Source organism: Camellia sinensis, chromosome 2 (genome assembly GCF_055761805.1).
Source record: "Camellia sinensis isolate YWXY chromosome 2, ASM5576180v1, whole genome shotgun sequence".
Taxonomy (NCBI): domain Eukaryota; kingdom Viridiplantae; phylum Streptophyta; class Magnoliopsida; order Ericales; family Theaceae; genus Camellia; species Camellia sinensis.
The window spans coordinates 211,225,182-211,242,154 of NC_138962.1; the positions used below are offsets into that span (position 1 = coordinate 211,225,182).

The 16,973-nt window shown below is 35.4% G+C and overlaps 1 protein-coding gene across 1 annotated transcript; it reads left to right on the plus strand.

The window, feature by feature from the left end:
* The first annotated feature begins 4,139 nt into the window (after window positions 1-4,139).
* Window positions 4,140-15,060, plus strand: LOC114295264 (FT-interacting protein 3). The gene is made up of 2 exons (XM_028239486.2): window positions 4,140-4,429; window positions 11,812-15,060. The coding sequence occupies exon 2, from the start codon at window positions 11,863-11,865 to the stop codon at window positions 14,914-14,916; it is 3,054 nt and encodes a 1,017-aa protein (XP_028095287.2). The 5' UTR covers window positions 4,140-4,429; window positions 11,812-11,862; the 3' UTR covers window positions 14,917-15,060.
* The last annotated feature ends 1,913 nt before the right edge of the window (window positions 15,061-16,973 follow it).

Below are 16,973 nucleotides of genomic sequence, written 5' to 3' on the forward strand. Positions count from 1 at the left end.
CTTTTTTCCGATTTCCCGGACTGTAGCCACTTCATCGCGGGAGTTCGTCGTTGAAGAGATCGTCGCCGTTCGCTTAGATCTAAACGGACTTTTCCTCCAACGACTCTTCGGTGTTGCTGTCTGTTCCCTATTAGTCCTCATCATTTTTTCTAGAGAGAGAGATACATATTTGTAAGCAGGGAACAGAGAGAGAGAGAGAGAGAGAGAGAGAGAGACGGTGGTGCTAGATCAAATGAAGACCGGAGCATCCTCGCCGACATTGGTATCGCGAAATCATTTGACTTATAGATGCGAGTCTTGGATCAGAGGAGACAGTAAGACATACAAGGAACATTGTGAATTTATCTCTCTCTCTCTCTCCACTGATTTAAAACTCAGTGAAGTTTAACTGAGTAAGTCATATATATATATATATATATATATATATGTACTAGCCTATCACCCGTGCTATGCACGGAATAATTATAGATATTTATATTTGTTTTAATTTTTTTAATATATAAATTATTTTTTTAAAGATTTTTTATAAAAATAATTTAACAATCTTATCACTAATCATAGTGTACAGGAGAAATTAAAAAGGCTACTGCAGTAACTATGCACGAGCTGTATCTATAATTACTTGTATGAAAGAATTTTAAATGTTAATCAAGGATTTTGACCAAATTAATAAATGCAGGCATGTGGATTGAAAAAAGTTAATAAATGCTGATCAGGGGATTTCGACCAAAGCAATAAATGCTGAGTTTTTTTTTTAAAATCAAAAATTTTAAAAATTAAGATTGAGAGATTGGAGCTCCCACAAGGTTTGGGGTTTAGAAACCCCCTTTTCCTTAATATATTTACAATCTATACTATATATTAAGCAAAATGGAGTTTTTAACCCCAAGGCCTGTGAGAGTTTCAATATACCAATATGAATTTTCTAAATTTTTTAATTTTTTTTTAAAAAAAACTCAACATTTATTGATTTGGTCAAAATCTCCCTGATCAACATTTATTAATTTTTTTAATCCACATGTCTTTCTACATGCCTGCATTTATTGATTTGGTCAAAATTTCCTGATTAGCATTTAAAATCCCCTCAAACAAATAATTATAGATACAATCCGTGTATAGTTACTACAGTACCCATTTCAACTTCTCATATACGCTTTGGTTAGTAATAAGATTGTTAAATTATTTTTATAAAAAATCTTAAAAAACATAATTTATATATTAAAAAAATTCTACAACAAATATAAATAGCTATAATTATCCCGTGTATAGCACGAGTGATAGGCTAGTTATCTATATATGTGAATTGCGATTATTAAATATCTTTTTTTTTTTTAATTTCTTATTTTTTTCCTTTTTTATATTATATTAAAGTTTAATATTTTGATAATAATCATATGTGTTGGACTTTTCAAGGAATTAAATATCTTCTTTTTTTTATTATATTATATTAAAGTTTAATAATAATCATATGTGTTGGACTTTTTAAGAATTTTTTTTTATGCTTGTTCTTAATGCATTAAAGTGTTATTATTAGGGATAATAATCATATGTGTTGGGACTTTTCAAGAAATTCATATGTGTTGGATTTCAAAGAATTTTTTTTTATACTTATTCTTAATGCATTAAAGTGTTATTATGAGGGTAAGACTTGGGGGTTGGGAGAAGTTAATAAATGCTAAGTTTTTTTTTTTTTTTCACATCAAAAAATCAAGAAATTTAGATTGGGAGATTGGAGTTCCCATGAGACTTGGGGTTAAAAATTCCCTTTTGCTTAATATATAGTATAGATTTATACTGTTTGTTTATTTGGTACACTCAGTGAAATTTATTGAGACAACTCAGTGAAATTTCAATAAAACAAAGTTAGAGAAATTTGTTTAATTTTCTTTGTCTTTAATTGAGTAAAATTGGTGAAGTCATATGTATGTATTTATACTGTTTGTTTGTTTGGTACACCCAGTGAAATTTATTGAGACAACTCAGTGAAATTTTAATAAAACAAACTCAGAGAAATTTGTTTAATTTTCTCTGCCTTTAACTGAGTAAAATTGGTGAAGTCATATGTATGTATTTATACCGTTTGTTTGTTTGTTTTGTTTGTTTGGTACACTCAGTGAAATTTATTAAGACAACTCAGTGAAATTGCAATAAAACAAACTCAGAGAAATTTGTTTAATTTTCTCTACCTTGTTTAATTTTCTCTGTGATGTTCAATTTTCTGTGATTTCTCTAGTTTGAACTTAGAAAAATTTCAATATTCTCTAGTTTGAATCTAGAAAAATTCCTTGAGAAGTTCAGAATTTTTTTGGAGAGAATTTCTCTGGGAGGAATTTCTCTGGATCGATTTTGAGGGATCTTAGGTATTATGAAAATATTGAATGTCTTTTATGTTATAAAATCTTAATATCAGGGACCCTAAAAAAAATTTCTAAAATAATTAGTTGAATCATTTCTTGTCTTTTAAATACCTTACAAAGAGAAATCTTATTCCACATGTAAAATTTTTCATAATTAATTGGCAGTATAACATGAACAGTTTCATATAATATTTTGACACTATTAAATAATTAACTCTAAGAAAAATTCATTAAATTGATGTGACAGTAAAACCCAATTTTTAAAAATAACATCTAAAATCTTTTTTTTAAAAAATAATTTTTTGTGCTAATTTTAAGTTTCTTAAGTAAAAAATAAATAAACAAAAATCAATAAACCAAAACTTTGAAATGTGAAATTAAACACTTTTTAAAAAAAAAATATAATTATTTAAATAAATAATTTCAAATTTTAACAAAAGTAAACGACAAGTAAATGGACCAAAGGGGCCATAATTTCAAAAAGAACTGTGCTTTAAATGAATAAATAAATATAAAAAAGAGACTTCCAAGTCAAGTCCAACCGTGTTTATCAGCTCAAATAAATTAACAAACAAAAGAGGTTAAATTACACCACACCTTTTTTTTTTTTATAATTTTGAAACAACAATGCATCCCTCTATTTTTTGAAATTACAAAATCACCTCATGTTAACTAACACTCTAGTACAATAGTGAAAAACCGATAATACTGTTGTTTGAGATCTTAATTTTCATCCAGTAAGAAGAATACACAGAAAATATAGATTTCCTCCAAACACAGCTAGATTGAAGAGAGAGACTTCATTTCTCATTTTTCAATTAATATTTCTTCAAATTAATCCTAATTTCAATTTCAAAAAATGCAGAATATTTTCTCTTTTTAACAACAATGTCTCAATAATAGATGAAATTTCTACAAAGAAATTGATCCCCAACAAGTACTCAAAACCACAAAACCCTTTAAATTTTGACTTTAACATATATCAATAATGTTATTCTCTTAGAGCATCCTCATCAAGCTCTTCAAAATTATTTTTTAGCTAAAAACTTCAAAAAATTAACTCTATCAAACTCGCTTGCAGTTCGTCAAAATTTATGATGGCTACAGTAACTCGTTACAACAAGCGAGGCACTGTTCATCGCTACTTGTATGTTACCGAATGTCCGCCGGAAAGTCCGGCCAGTCAACCGGTTAACGGCAATTTTTTTTTTTTGGTTATTTTTTTTAAGAATTGTTTGACTGGTAACTTATCAATTTAATAGAAAAAGAAAGACTAACAAACATAATAAGAAAATAGTATTAATAAGAATAAGTTAAAATAAAGAGTTTGATACAATAAGTACTAAAAGGTGAGTAGATAAAATAATGAAATAGTTTTAATTTGACTAAAAATTTGAAGAGGTTGGTGTGGGATGCTCTTACAGTAACATAAAAGGAAAACAAAGGTAAAAAAAAGAGACGTGAGACAAAGACAAAAAAGCAAAGGAAAAGACAAAAAACCATAGAGATGGTAAAAATAAAAGGGTTGCAATGCTAAATCTTCAAAAGAGACAAGGAAAAGAATCTAAGAATAATTTTGGTATTTTAAATTTTATTTATGTTAATCTGATCAATTTCTATTTGGTCAACTGATGATGAACGTAAATGTTAACACATTTTTAAAAAAATAATAGAGAACGGTGACATTTCAAAGAATAATGGGGGTGCTAGTGTAATTTCAAAGGAATATAAGGATATCTAGTAACACAATCCTAAATAAAAATACAAAACACAAACGGATACCAGAGTCGACTTCGTTGTATATGTTCTTCCTCTCATCTTCCTTTCACATAAAAAAACGATTATCTCATTTTCCACGTCTCTCTCTCTCTCTTTCTAATCTGAACTATCCTAGAAAGAACTCATTTCCATAGCCCAATCTCTCCTTATAAAACTGTTGTATTCTCTCTCTGTAATCAACATATAATAGATTCTCTCGCTCTCTCTGTAAAAACATCTATAAAAACAAGCTCATCACCACCACAACCACAGAGCTTTTGTTCAGATTGTGAACTATATAGCTTCAAAAAAAGGTATTTTTTTGATTTCTTGTTGTCTGTTTTCTCTTTGCTGTGTTTTGAGGATTTTTTAGTTGCATGGGTGAAGATTTTTTATGGGTTTTGTTTGATCATAATGGGTTTTATCAGAGATTTTGATTCTTTGAATCTTTGATGAAAATTAGTTTCGTTTAATTGAAGATTTTTGAGTTGTATGCGTGAAGGTTTAGATGGGTTTTGTTTGATCATAAGTGGGTTTTTATCAGAGCTTTTTGAAGAAATTTAGTTTTGTTTAAATTTTTTATGAATTGATAAATGAATCTTCGCTACAATCTAGCTTCTCTGTTTTGTTTTGTTTTGTTGAAATTGCTTGATGAAGCTGTTTCTTTTTAATTTTGACTTTTTCATACGAAAATAAACAAAGAAAATAAAATAATAATAATTCTATTTTCTTGTTGGCTAAGGAATATAAGTGGAATTTTCCCCCTGTTCTAATTTTTTTTTTTAATTTATTTGAACTATTTTTCTTGGGAAACAAACAATGAATCGGACCCTTGTCCTTGTTTACCTAAAATGTTTCCTTAAAAAATTTCTTTGAGATATTTTTCTAGGGAAACAAACAGAGGATCGGACCCTTGTCCTTGCCCCCTGTTTACTTAAAGATTTATTTATTTTTTTTCAAAAATCCCTTGCAAACTCTGTTTGGTTGCTTGCTGATAAAACTGTGGGTATTAAAAGTCTATTTGAAACAGAATCGGCTAGGAAAAATCTAATCGTTAATTTCTCTCTAGATTATAAACAAGCAGCAGAGTGCTTTCTGTTTGTGCCCTTTTTTTCTCAATTTTCATTTCATGATATTGTTACGTGAAAGTGTCTTAGCTTTTCCTGAGAAAATAGACAAATGTCTGGTAAATTTCTTTTTGATTCTTTGCCTTTACCTTTGCACTGGATTTTGTAGTACTTCATAGGATATTCTGTTACTTTTGATTTGTGAATTTGTTTCTGGAAGAGCTTGTTGAGGGGGTCGTCACCTGCCTACCCGCTTGTGTGCGTATCCAATGTTACACGCACTTGGTTACGAGCGTCGGACACCTGTCAAATCTCAAATTTAACCATATGTGAACTCAGGGGTCTTATTTTAATACTTTTTATATATTATGTGAGGTAAAATGAAATTATATGTAATGTACCATGTGAAAAAGTTATTTTATCCATTGTATAGCAATTATATAATAATATATACAATGATAATTCGATGAAAACTATCATACACATATTCCACACACTCAGTGATTGGTATCCAATACGGATATTTAATTAATTTTGAAAAGTCCATGTAAGATAGTGCATATCTATTACTAAAAATTGAATAATGATATACAAATATTTTTTTTTTTGGTATAGAATATTCATACAAATGATACAGTATCTTCAAACCGAAACTCCTACTATTTTGGTTCATAATTTCGAAAATGTCATTTGTAAATCACTTTCCTTAAAAATCGGCTGAAAAAGCTATCTCTAGGAATTTCGCTTGGGCCCAGGCGCAAAGATAGACCATCTGCTTGTGGTTTTCTTTTGTTAACTTTTACTCTGATAGAGACTTGGTTTGAATTTGGTTGTGTTAATGATTCTCTCAAGTGAATCAGCTGAAAAAGGAAACCTTTTAAAAATTTACTTTTTAGGGTTTTTGTTAAAAGATGGGGAATCTACTTGTTATTCGACTCCTTTTACCCTTCTTTTTTTATTTTATTTTATTTTACCTCTGAGAAAAACAATTTTACTATGCTGAAATTTTCTCAGTTTTGACACCTTTGAAGATGAAACCTTTTGGAAATCTTCTTTTTCAGATTCTATGGAATTTATTTATTTATTGTTATATTAATGCATAGTAAGTGACTCTGTTCCAATGTTGATTGTTTCTAGCTCAGTTCTCTTTGTCTGTGTGAGAAAAATGATCATATCTGGCATTGGTTATTTGAGGTTTAACATTGTTTAAGACTTCCAAAATCTGAAATTATTGTAGATAAGCTCTTTTATTTATTTATTTTTAATGCTTAGTACCTTTTTCTAGTCTCTTCTTTTTGTTTCTCTTCAGCCTACTTTTAAAATTTTCAATTTTGTTTGTTTGTGATTAGTTGCCTCTAAGACATGTATGACATTAGGCCATGTTTGATTGGGGGTTTTTGGGAGGGTGGATTGGATTACCAATCCGTGGAATCCACCAAACCCTTGTTTGGATGCAACAAAATGTCATAGGATTAGTAGTGAAGGAGGCTTAGTAATCCCCTCTGTAGGGGGGATTAACTTGGATGAATTTTAGGTGGAATTAGGAAAATAGTGAAGGGATTGAGTCTATTTTATATAAAAAATTTATTTTTTTAATTTTATTTTTTTTACCAAGTTCACCTATTTGTTTTAATATTTGTTTTAGTTTTTTTTAATATAGAAATAATTTATTTATTTATTTATATAAAAATAATTTAACAATCCCATCACTAATCATCTCCTATACTATCATCAAAACAAACACACTTTTACTTAATTCTCTCACTAACAATCCACTAATTAACAATCTCTTTACTAACAATCATTTTACTAATAATCTCATCCAACCTAATCCACCAAATAAACGTAGCCTTACGCTGTGTTTGGTTGGGGGATTTTGGGAGGGATTTGGAAAGAGAAAGGGAAAAGGTGTGTGAAACTATGTGAAATGTAAACATATTTTTTTCACATTTCACCTACTTTTTCTATTTCTCTTTCCAAATCCCTCCTTAAATCCCTCAACCAAACACAACATTAGGAAACCTAGAACAGCTTTTGAAATTCAAGTACAGCTTCAAAATCACAGTTTAACGTGTAAACCGTTTAAGTCATCCGTCACTTGTTTTTATAGAAAATGGAAGTTGTTTTGTGAGATTTGTAAAAAGTTTTAGAGATTGTGGATTTTGAAGACATGTTTCAAAAGTCCAGCTATTGTTTAAGGAAAAAAGAAATGAACTTGTTCCTTGAAGATTTTTTTTCTTTGCTAGTGATTGTAAAATGATCTTGTTAGAATATAATATGTAAAGTGTTTAATAATTATGTTTTCTTCTTTCGGCTCTTTTGGCCCCTTTGTAACACTCTCCCCTCTATAAAAGAGAGAGTTCATTACTCTTTGTAATTAATACAAACAAATCAATAATACATCATTTATAACATGGTATTTATAACATGGTATCAGAGCTAGGTTAACAATCTAGTCATTCTGCTTCACCGGCGGGCGGCAGTCTCGCCTTGGCCGCCCGCCGGACCTCTACACATATCTGAGATCGGACTCCGAAGCCTTGAAGAAATGAGCAGATACCTCCGGTCCTATGAAGAAAGTGACGTTCTTGTTCAACAACTTCAAGGTGAACACACTCCCCTGCTTCGGATACTCCTCCCTCCACATCACCACCGGTCCTCCCAAGAATCGGACCAGCCCTCCCACCACCGGCCACCGCGTTTTCACCACCGGAGGGAGCCGCCGTTTTCCAGATCTCGAAATTCCGAATGCAGATGTCAGTTTTGCCACCACGATTGTCGCAACAATCAGCACACCCACATTCTTTTCCGACCTCTTTCTAGCAACAGTTTTCCGATCACCGTCGGCCACAGATTTCTCGAAATTCCCAGGCAAAGGGGGTTTCTTGGTCATGCTTCTCCGCAAATACCGCTGTTTCTATGTCCGACCCGTCATCACCAGTGTAGATGGGACTGTTTTTCTCAATCCCCCGAACCTCTTCGAGTCCCTTCTCTTCGCAGATTCGCCTTTAACACCGAGATCATACAGTCTTCTTCTCAATCCCTGTTTCCCCCTTCTTCCTCTTCAGCCCCCGTTGAACCATCAAGCAAAGTCGAATCCAGAATCCCAGCGTGGAGGGGACCTTCTGCCAAAGCTGTGACCCATGCCCTTAGATGCCACTGTTTCTATGGCTATAGTCTGCCAAGTCCCTTAGTTCTAGTGCCATCTCTCATATTCTTCTCTCCAACACTTGTGTTCTCTTCCACCGTTTTGTTTGCACAACAAGAAACTCTGTCAGAACCAGAGCAACAGCTTGTTCCATTCAACAAGCCACAGCTATTTTGTTGAAGCTTCGGTTCTTCAAATTTCTTCCCTTCACTGTTCAATGAACCCATGTGATCCCACTATTTTTTTTTTTTCTTTATTTTATTTTATAATCCTGATTTCTCTCTTCTTTCCACCGAATTTCACTCACTTTGTCTCCCTCCACTCAAGGACACCATCATAAAAAAAAAAAAAAAAAAAAAAAAAAAAAAAAAAACATATCAGCAGCAGAGGGAAAAGGGCCACCCACACACACACAACACCCACGTGATTTCCCACTTTTCTTTTTTTTTTAATATATATATATATATATATATATATTTTTTTTTTATTACTATTATTATTATATTTCATACTCACTGCACTCCACTTTCTTTTCTTTTTTTTTATCTTTCTTTTATTCCATCTTTTGCAACGCCACAGCAAGTTTGCACACCCATTCTTCTTTTTCTTTTTTTATTTTATTTCTTTTTCACACTCATGTTCACCACTACCAACATACCTTCCATTGATCTGTTTGTTTTTTTTTTTCTTTAATCTATCAACTTCCCTCCATTGATTTGCCCACCGCCCCACTGTTTCAACATATTATTATTCTTCTTCTTATTATTATTATGCTATCAACCCATTCATCTATTATTATTATTATTATTATTTTTTTTTTTTTTGCAAAACACAAAAAAAAAAAAAAAAAAAAAAAACAAAGCCGACAACAGGCAGACGACGAACTACATTCATACCCACTACACTCTTTTATTCACGTGGGGGTTCACCCCGTTCCACATTTTACAAACAAAAAAAAAAAAAAAAAAAAAAAAACAAAACAAAACAAAAAAAAAAAAACAACAAAACACCCACAGTGGGATTTTTCTTCTCTACTCTGCCGCCGGTCTCTTCTTCTTGCCTCCGTCCTGGGCGGCCCTTGACGGTGTTACCTCAGTGCTTCCTCGTCCACCGAGCACGTTTACTCCCCCATACTCCTCCACTGCAGCATCTGGCGGCCCTCCAAATCGGAACATCACGGTGGCCTTCCGCTTCAGCTCCTTGTTTTCTGCCCTTAGCACGCTTATCTCTACTCGCGCATCCTTATACATGCGTTGGAGCAGAGCCAGCTGGGAGTTTAACTGCTGCACCTCATTTGTCCTACTCTGCAGCCGGTGCGACAAGTTTGTGACCGCCGTCATGGACTCCACACATGCCTTCAAAGTATACTGATTAGCCTCCACATCCGTTTGCACTGCCATTTTTTGCTCCACCGACTGCATCGGAAAGTTCAACGGAGCAAACCCAGTGGTGTTTGGTTGAGGTTCACGGGACACCGCACCTGTTATCTCTCTTGTGGACTCGTTGAGGTCGGGAAAGAGAGTAAGCAGACCACGGGACGACGAAGCCATTTTCTCTCGCAACAGAGTGTTACAGACTCTCTCTCTTAGCACAACTGTGTTACAAAGGTTTCTCTCAGTTTTTCTGTCTCAGTTTCTGCCTCCTCCGCTTCGGTTTATAAAGACCATGACACAGAGGCAGCCACGCGCATCGCGCGCCTCCTCTGGCCGACAAACTGGCACGCCTTTTCATGGCACGCCTTTTGATGCATTCGGGCACGCCTTTTAATGGCACGCCTTTTGAGGGTGCGGGCACACCTTTTGAGGGCACGACTTTTGAGGGCTCGATATATATCTACATGTATATTTTTTTTTTGGGCAGCCTCTCTACACACTCATACAGTGTCTTCTACACCGGTCAGCTTTATCAATCCCTTTGTTTCAACCTCAAATAGGTTTCTATCTTTACACCTATTTGAGTTTGAGGGGGGGTTATACACAGTATCATGTTCAAGTCACCCCATGGCGCACTCCCTAAGTCGCCCCCTTGGTGCACCACCACAAGCTTCTACAACGGTCCGACATGACCCCGTAAACTGTCCTGCTTCAACGGTCCGACATGACCCCGTAAACTGTCCTGCTACATCGGTCCGGCATGACCTCGTAAACTGTCCTGCTACATCGGTCCGACATGACCTCGTAAACTGTCCTTCTACAACGGTCCGACATGACCCCATAAACTGTCTTCTACAACGGTCCGACATGACCCCGTAAACTGTCTTCTACAACGGTCCGACATGACCCCGTAAACTGTTCTGCTACATCGGTCCGACATGACCCCGTAAACTGTCTTCTACAACGGTCCGACATGACCCCGTAAACTGTCCAGCTACAACGGTCCGTCATGACCCCATAAACTGTCTGCTACATCGGTCTGACACGACCACACAGTGTCTGCTACTACGGTCCGACATGACCTCGTAAACTGTCCTGCTACAACGGTCCAACATGACCCCATAAACTGTCTGCTACATCGGTCTGACACGACCCTACCGTGTCTCCTATCCTGTTTTATTTATCAGTTTATTTTTCTGTTTTGTTACTCTCTCCAAACTCAAGTTGGCTAGTGCCTATCCTCCTTGAGTTTGAGAGGGACTGTTAGAATATAATATGTAAAGTGTTTAATAATTATGTTTTCTTCTTTCGGCTCTTTTGGCCCCTTTGTAACACTCTCCCCTCTATAAAAGAGAGAGTTCATTACTCTTTGTAATTAATACAAACAAATCAATAATACATCATTTATAACATGGTATTTATAACAGATCTTTTTCCGCTTCAAAGAGGGTCTATTTTTGATAGATAGAGATAAACAGGAACTAAGCATGGTCAATTCGAGCAGGCTTTTGCCATTTATTTTTATTGTTCTACTTTTTGCAACACCAAAAAAAAAAAAAAATGCTCTGCCGTCCCTCTTTTTATTTTCTTAGTCATGTGAATACATTGTTTCTCTCAATACTAGGTATTTCATTGATTAATTCCTTCTTGTGAGATGGTAGGAAGTGATGTATTTGTCTGTGACTCAATGGAATCTGGCTCTTACCTGTGATTGTAAAATGGAACTTTTGTGCTAACCTTTTTAATGTCTGATATAATTGCGTTGAGACTTTGTTGAGTTCAGCTGAGATTTCATGACTTTCAGGCTTAAAATTCTCAAATTCTCTAATTATAGGCTCTCTTTCTTGAAAAATCGCATTTAATAACATCAGTTTCTCTAACTTATTAAACCAGTTTTTAGAATCAAAAGTACTATATTTCTTGTATTTTGACCTCATATTTTGTTTGATTATCATTTTGGACAATGCCTTCTATTTGTTTTTTTGTTACATTGTTACCTTGATGCAATAGGTTGTTTTTTACTTTTCTATAACTTTTTTTTTCTTTAAATTTTATTTTTAGGTTGTTGGAATTTACCATTAATTACACGTTTATTCCTTCCTTTTCAGGCATAACTCGTTTCTTGTTACCATTTGTCGCAATTTTGTTGATAAACCGCCATGAGCAATCTGAAGTTAGTTGTGGAGGTTGTGAGCGCACACAACCTTCTTTCCAAAGACGGGCAGGGCTCATCTAGCTCCTACGTGGAGCTTCACTTTGATAATCAGAGATTCCGTACCACCATCAAAGAAAAAGATCTGGACCCTGCTTGGAATGAAACTTTCTATTTCAATATCTCTGATCCAAACAACTTATCCGACCTCACTCTCCATGCCTATGTCTACAACAATGTACAAGCAAACCACTCCAAATCATGCCTTGGCAAGGTTAGCATCAACGGGACATCATTTGTACCTTACTCTGATGCTGTTATTTTACATTACCCTCTAGAGAAAAAAGGCCTTTTTTCACGTGTAAGAGGTGAGCTTGGCTTGAAAGTTTTTTTTACTGATAATCCTTCCATTAGATCGTCAAATCCCCTTCCTGCAACGGAATCTTCGATGTATACAAATTCATACCCAAATTCATACCCTACCCAAGCTCAAGCACCCCCTCAACAACTTCCGAACTTTGTCCCAAACCCATTTTCCAACAAAAACAATGAGCCAAGATCAAGACGCACATTTCAGCATCTTCCAAACACAAACAACCCACAGAATCAGCCTCAGTTTTCTGCCCCGGTGATCCAGCCACCAGTAAGATATGGGGCTGATGAGATGAGAGCTGGACCACAAGCTCCTAAAATCGTGCGCATGTACTCTGCTTCCTCATCACAACCGGCTGAATTTGCACTTAAAGAGACAAGCCCAGTCCTTGGAGGGGGACGAATTGTTGGGGGACGTGTTATTCGTGCAGACAAACCTGCTAGCACTTATGATCTTGTCGAGCCAATGCAATTCCTTTTTGTGCGTGTTGTGAAGGCCCGGGACCTCCCTACGAAGGACCTTTCTGGGAGCCTTGATCCTTATGTTGAAGTCCGCATTGGGAACTATAAAGGAATCACAAGGCACTTTGAGAAAAACCAGAACCCTGAGTGGAATGCAGTGTTTGCATTTTCCAAAGAGAGAATGCAATCATCGGTCTTGGAAGTTGTCGTTATGGATAAGGATTTGGTGAAAGATGACTTTGCTGGGATAGTTCGGTTTGATCTTAATGAGGTCCCTACGCGTGTCCCTCCAGATAGCCCGTTGGCGCCAGAATGGTACCGTTTAGAAGACAAAAAAGGCGAGAAAAAGAAAGGGGAATTGATGCTTGCTGTTTGGATTGGAACGCAAGCGGATGAAGCATTTCCTGATGCTTGGCATTCAGATGCAGTTTCCCCTGTTGACAGCTCATTTGGCTCCACACAAATCCGGTCCAAAGTCTACCATGCCCCGAGGTTATGGTATGTCCGGGTTAATGTGATTGAGGTACAAGACTTGGTTTTAGCTGAAAAGACTCGGTTTCCGGACGTATACATTAAGGCAGCGATTGGTAACCAACTTTTGAAGACTAAACCAGTTCAAGCTCGAACGATGAATGCATTTTGGAATGAGGATCTCATGTTTGTCGCTGCTGAACCGTTTGAGGATCACTTGATTCTAACTGTTGAAGATCGCGTGGGACCCAACAAGGATGAGGTCCTTGGGAAGGTCATTGTGCCATTGAGCTCTGTTGAAAGGCGTGCTGATGATCGTCCTGTTCACTCCTGCTGGTACAATGTTCAGAAACCGAGTTCAGATGATGTGGAACCGTCGAAGAAAGATAAGGATAAAAAGTTTTCTACTAGGCTTCAACTCCGAATCTGTCTCGATGGGGGGTACCACGTGCTTGATGAGTCAACTCAGTACAGCAGCGATCTCCGCCCCACTGCGAGGCAGCTCTGGAAAAAATCAATTGGGGTATTGGAACTTGGGATTTTGAATGCTGACGCGCTCCACCCAATGAAAACAAGAGATGGAAGGGGTACATCTGACACGTATTGTGTAGCAAAGTACGGTCACAAATGGGTTCGAACCAGAACGATCATCGATAGCTTGAACCCAAAATATAATGAGCAGTACACATGGGAGGTCTTTGATCCTGCCACGGTGCTCACCGTGGGCGTTTTTGACAACGCTCAGCTTGGGGACAAAGGCTCAAACGGTAATCGGGATGTGAAAATTGGGAAGGTTCGTATTCGACTCTCTACTCTTGAAACTGGTCGCGTTTACACACATACGTATCCGTTGCTAGTCCTTCACCCTTCTGGGGTGAAGAAAATGGGGGAGTTACATATGGCAATTCGGTTTTCGTGCACATCGATGGTTAACATGATGTTTATATACTCGCGCCCGCTATTGCCAAAAATGCACTATGTGAGGCCGTTGACCGTGTTACAACTCGATTTGCTTCGCCACCAAGCCGTCAACATAGTGGCGGCTCGGCTTAGCAGAGCCGAGCCCCCTCTTAGAAAGGAAGTCATTGAGTACATGACCGACGCACATTCGCATTTGTGGAGCATGAGGCGGAGCAAGGCAAGCTTTTTTAGGCTAATGTCGGTTTTCAACGGGCTATTTTCCGTTGGAAAGTGGTTTGGTGAGGTTTGTATGTGGAAAAACTGGATCACAACCGTGCTAGTACACGTACTCTATGTGATGCTAGTTTGTTTTCCCGAACTCATTTTGCCCACAGTGTTCCTATACATGTTCCTAATAGGCCTTTGGAACTACCGGTTTCGTGCAAAATATCCTCCTCACATGAACACAAGGATTTCCTGTGCTGACGCCGTGCACCCTGACGAGCTTGATGAGGAATTCGACACGTTTCCCACTTCAAAAAGTGCAGATTTGGTCCGATATAGGTATGATCGGTTGAGAAGTGTGGCAGGTAAGATTCAGACCGTGGTGGGTGATGTGGCAAGTCAAGGTGAGCGGGTTCAGGCTTTGCTGAGCTGGCGCGATCCACGTGCTACAACTATTTTCGTGACATTCTGCCTTTTTGCTGCCGTTGTGTTGTACTCGACTCCATTAAAGGTATTAGCTGCCATTGCCGGTTTTTATGTGATGAGGCATCCTAGGTTTCGACATAAGTTGCCGTCAGCCCCGCTCAATTTCTTCCGCCGGCTGCCAGCTAGGACTGATAGCTTGTTGTAAGGGTGTTGGTTGCAAATTTTTGTTATTTGTTGATCCATCAAATTCTGTTTTGCTTGCTAGTGTTTGTGTACTTTTTCATACATAAAACTGAAAATTTGTTATATATGTACTTTTGTGTTCAATGACATGGAAGTGTTCATATTTGATTTTTGTTGCGGTTGGTTCATTTGTCATATAGGATTGACTTTTTAAGTGAAAGATTTTGATTAAGTCAGTCCCATCATTCTGTATAAAATTTTTGTGTAATTTTTTTATTGTCTTTTTGTTTATGTACTGTGTAATTCTGCATATGATTTTGTTGTGTTTTTGTTTATATATTATGTTGAAATTGGCTTTTTGATTAGTTTTATTTTAAGATTGTTAAGCAGAGCAATTTTGTGGATTGTTAAGCAGAGTACAACAACCATTGGCTTTTTTATTAGTTTTATGTTTTACTGAGTTTTTAACTCCGATTTTTGTATTTTTAATAATTTTTAAATTGAATCTACTTAATCTTACTATACTTAAAAAATAAAATAAAAAAATTATATAAAAATCTTCTAAAAATTGATTGAATATAACAAAATAAGAAAATGTATCGAATTTTGTTTATTTTTTGTTTTTGGTGAATTTTTTATAATTTTTTAAAATTTTTTTAAAAAGTTTACTCAATTTTTTAAAACCAAACATGATGATGACTTTTTTCTTTTCTTTTTTTTTTTTTTTTTTTTGATGACTTGGGAACCATAACCCTTCAAGCAAACCATGGGATGGATATTTTAGTCAAAGGATTTTTTTTTTTTTGACGGCCTGGGAACCCTAACCCTACAAGCAAACCGCAGGAAGGATATTTTAGTCAAGTAAGGTTTTGCAACAATGCTAGGTAGTTCAAAATTTTGTGGCTCAAATAGTTCAAATCACTCAAAACGACGTCGTTTTGATAGATTTTGAGTGCAAAACGACGTCGTTTTGACAGATTTTAAGTGCAAAACGACGTCGTTTTGACAGATTTGAGCCATTTGAGCCACAAAATTTTGAGCTACCAAATATTTTGGAACGTCTTGAACCTAGGATCTACGGTTAGGCAGGTCATTTACTTTACCAATTCATTCAATCCCTGGGGTTAAAATAAATAAATAAATAAAACCATTGATTCTCTCACAAAATGTATAACTTTTGCTGCAAAAAATGCACTGTAATTTTTTTTTTTCACAAAAAAATATAACTTTTTACTTCTCACAAAATGTATAACTTATCTCATAAAAAATATAACTTTAATTATACATGACTTTTATGTGCACATCATAATTTTAAAATCTATAACTTTCATCTCACAAAATATATAATTTGTCTCACAAAAAGTATAATTTTTCCTATAATATATAAGTGCACATTGTAACCTCACCTTTTTGTTTTTTTTCTTATGTTGAAGTTCCATTCATATGTTTCTAGAGTTATTGAACTTATTCGAGTTCTATTTGAATTCAACTCATTAAAAATTTGATTGTAGTCAACTCATTTTAAATACATTTAAAAATCTAAACTATTCACTTGAATTGTCTGTCCTAAAAAAACTACTCACTTGAATTAAAAATAAGTTTGAATAACATAACACTTGACCTTATATGAAATCATCTTGAAAAGTAAATAAGCTAATATTCAATAACCTCCTCTTCATTCCGATTTGACTCTCTCCATCTAACTATTATTGAGTTATTTTTCTCAAATAGAATCATTCCAATTTTTTAAAGGGTAAATCACACTTTGCCCCCTCTAAAGTTTCACTCATTTTTCACTTTGACCTTTTAAGTTTGATTTTTCTCATTTTGGCCCTTTATGTTTACAATTCTTCCCACTTTAGTCTTTCATGTTTGTAATCCTTCCCACTTTGCCCCTTTAAATTTGATGTTTTCCACCTTGGCCCTTCATATTTGTAATCCTTCGCACTTTGACCCTTCATGTTTGCAATCATTCCTACTTTACTCCTAAACTAACTTCCATCCAAAAAAGTAACAGAATTTGTCACGTTACTAACACATCAGCTCCATATGTGATGTAAAAAATTTACTAAAGATGCA

Bases quoted from the DNA above. Each gene is read 5' to 3' on its own strand.
- LOC114295264 (XM_028239486.2), top strand. From the start codon at position 11,863: ATGAGCAATCTGAAGTTAGTTGTGGAGGTTGTGAGCGCACACAACCTT.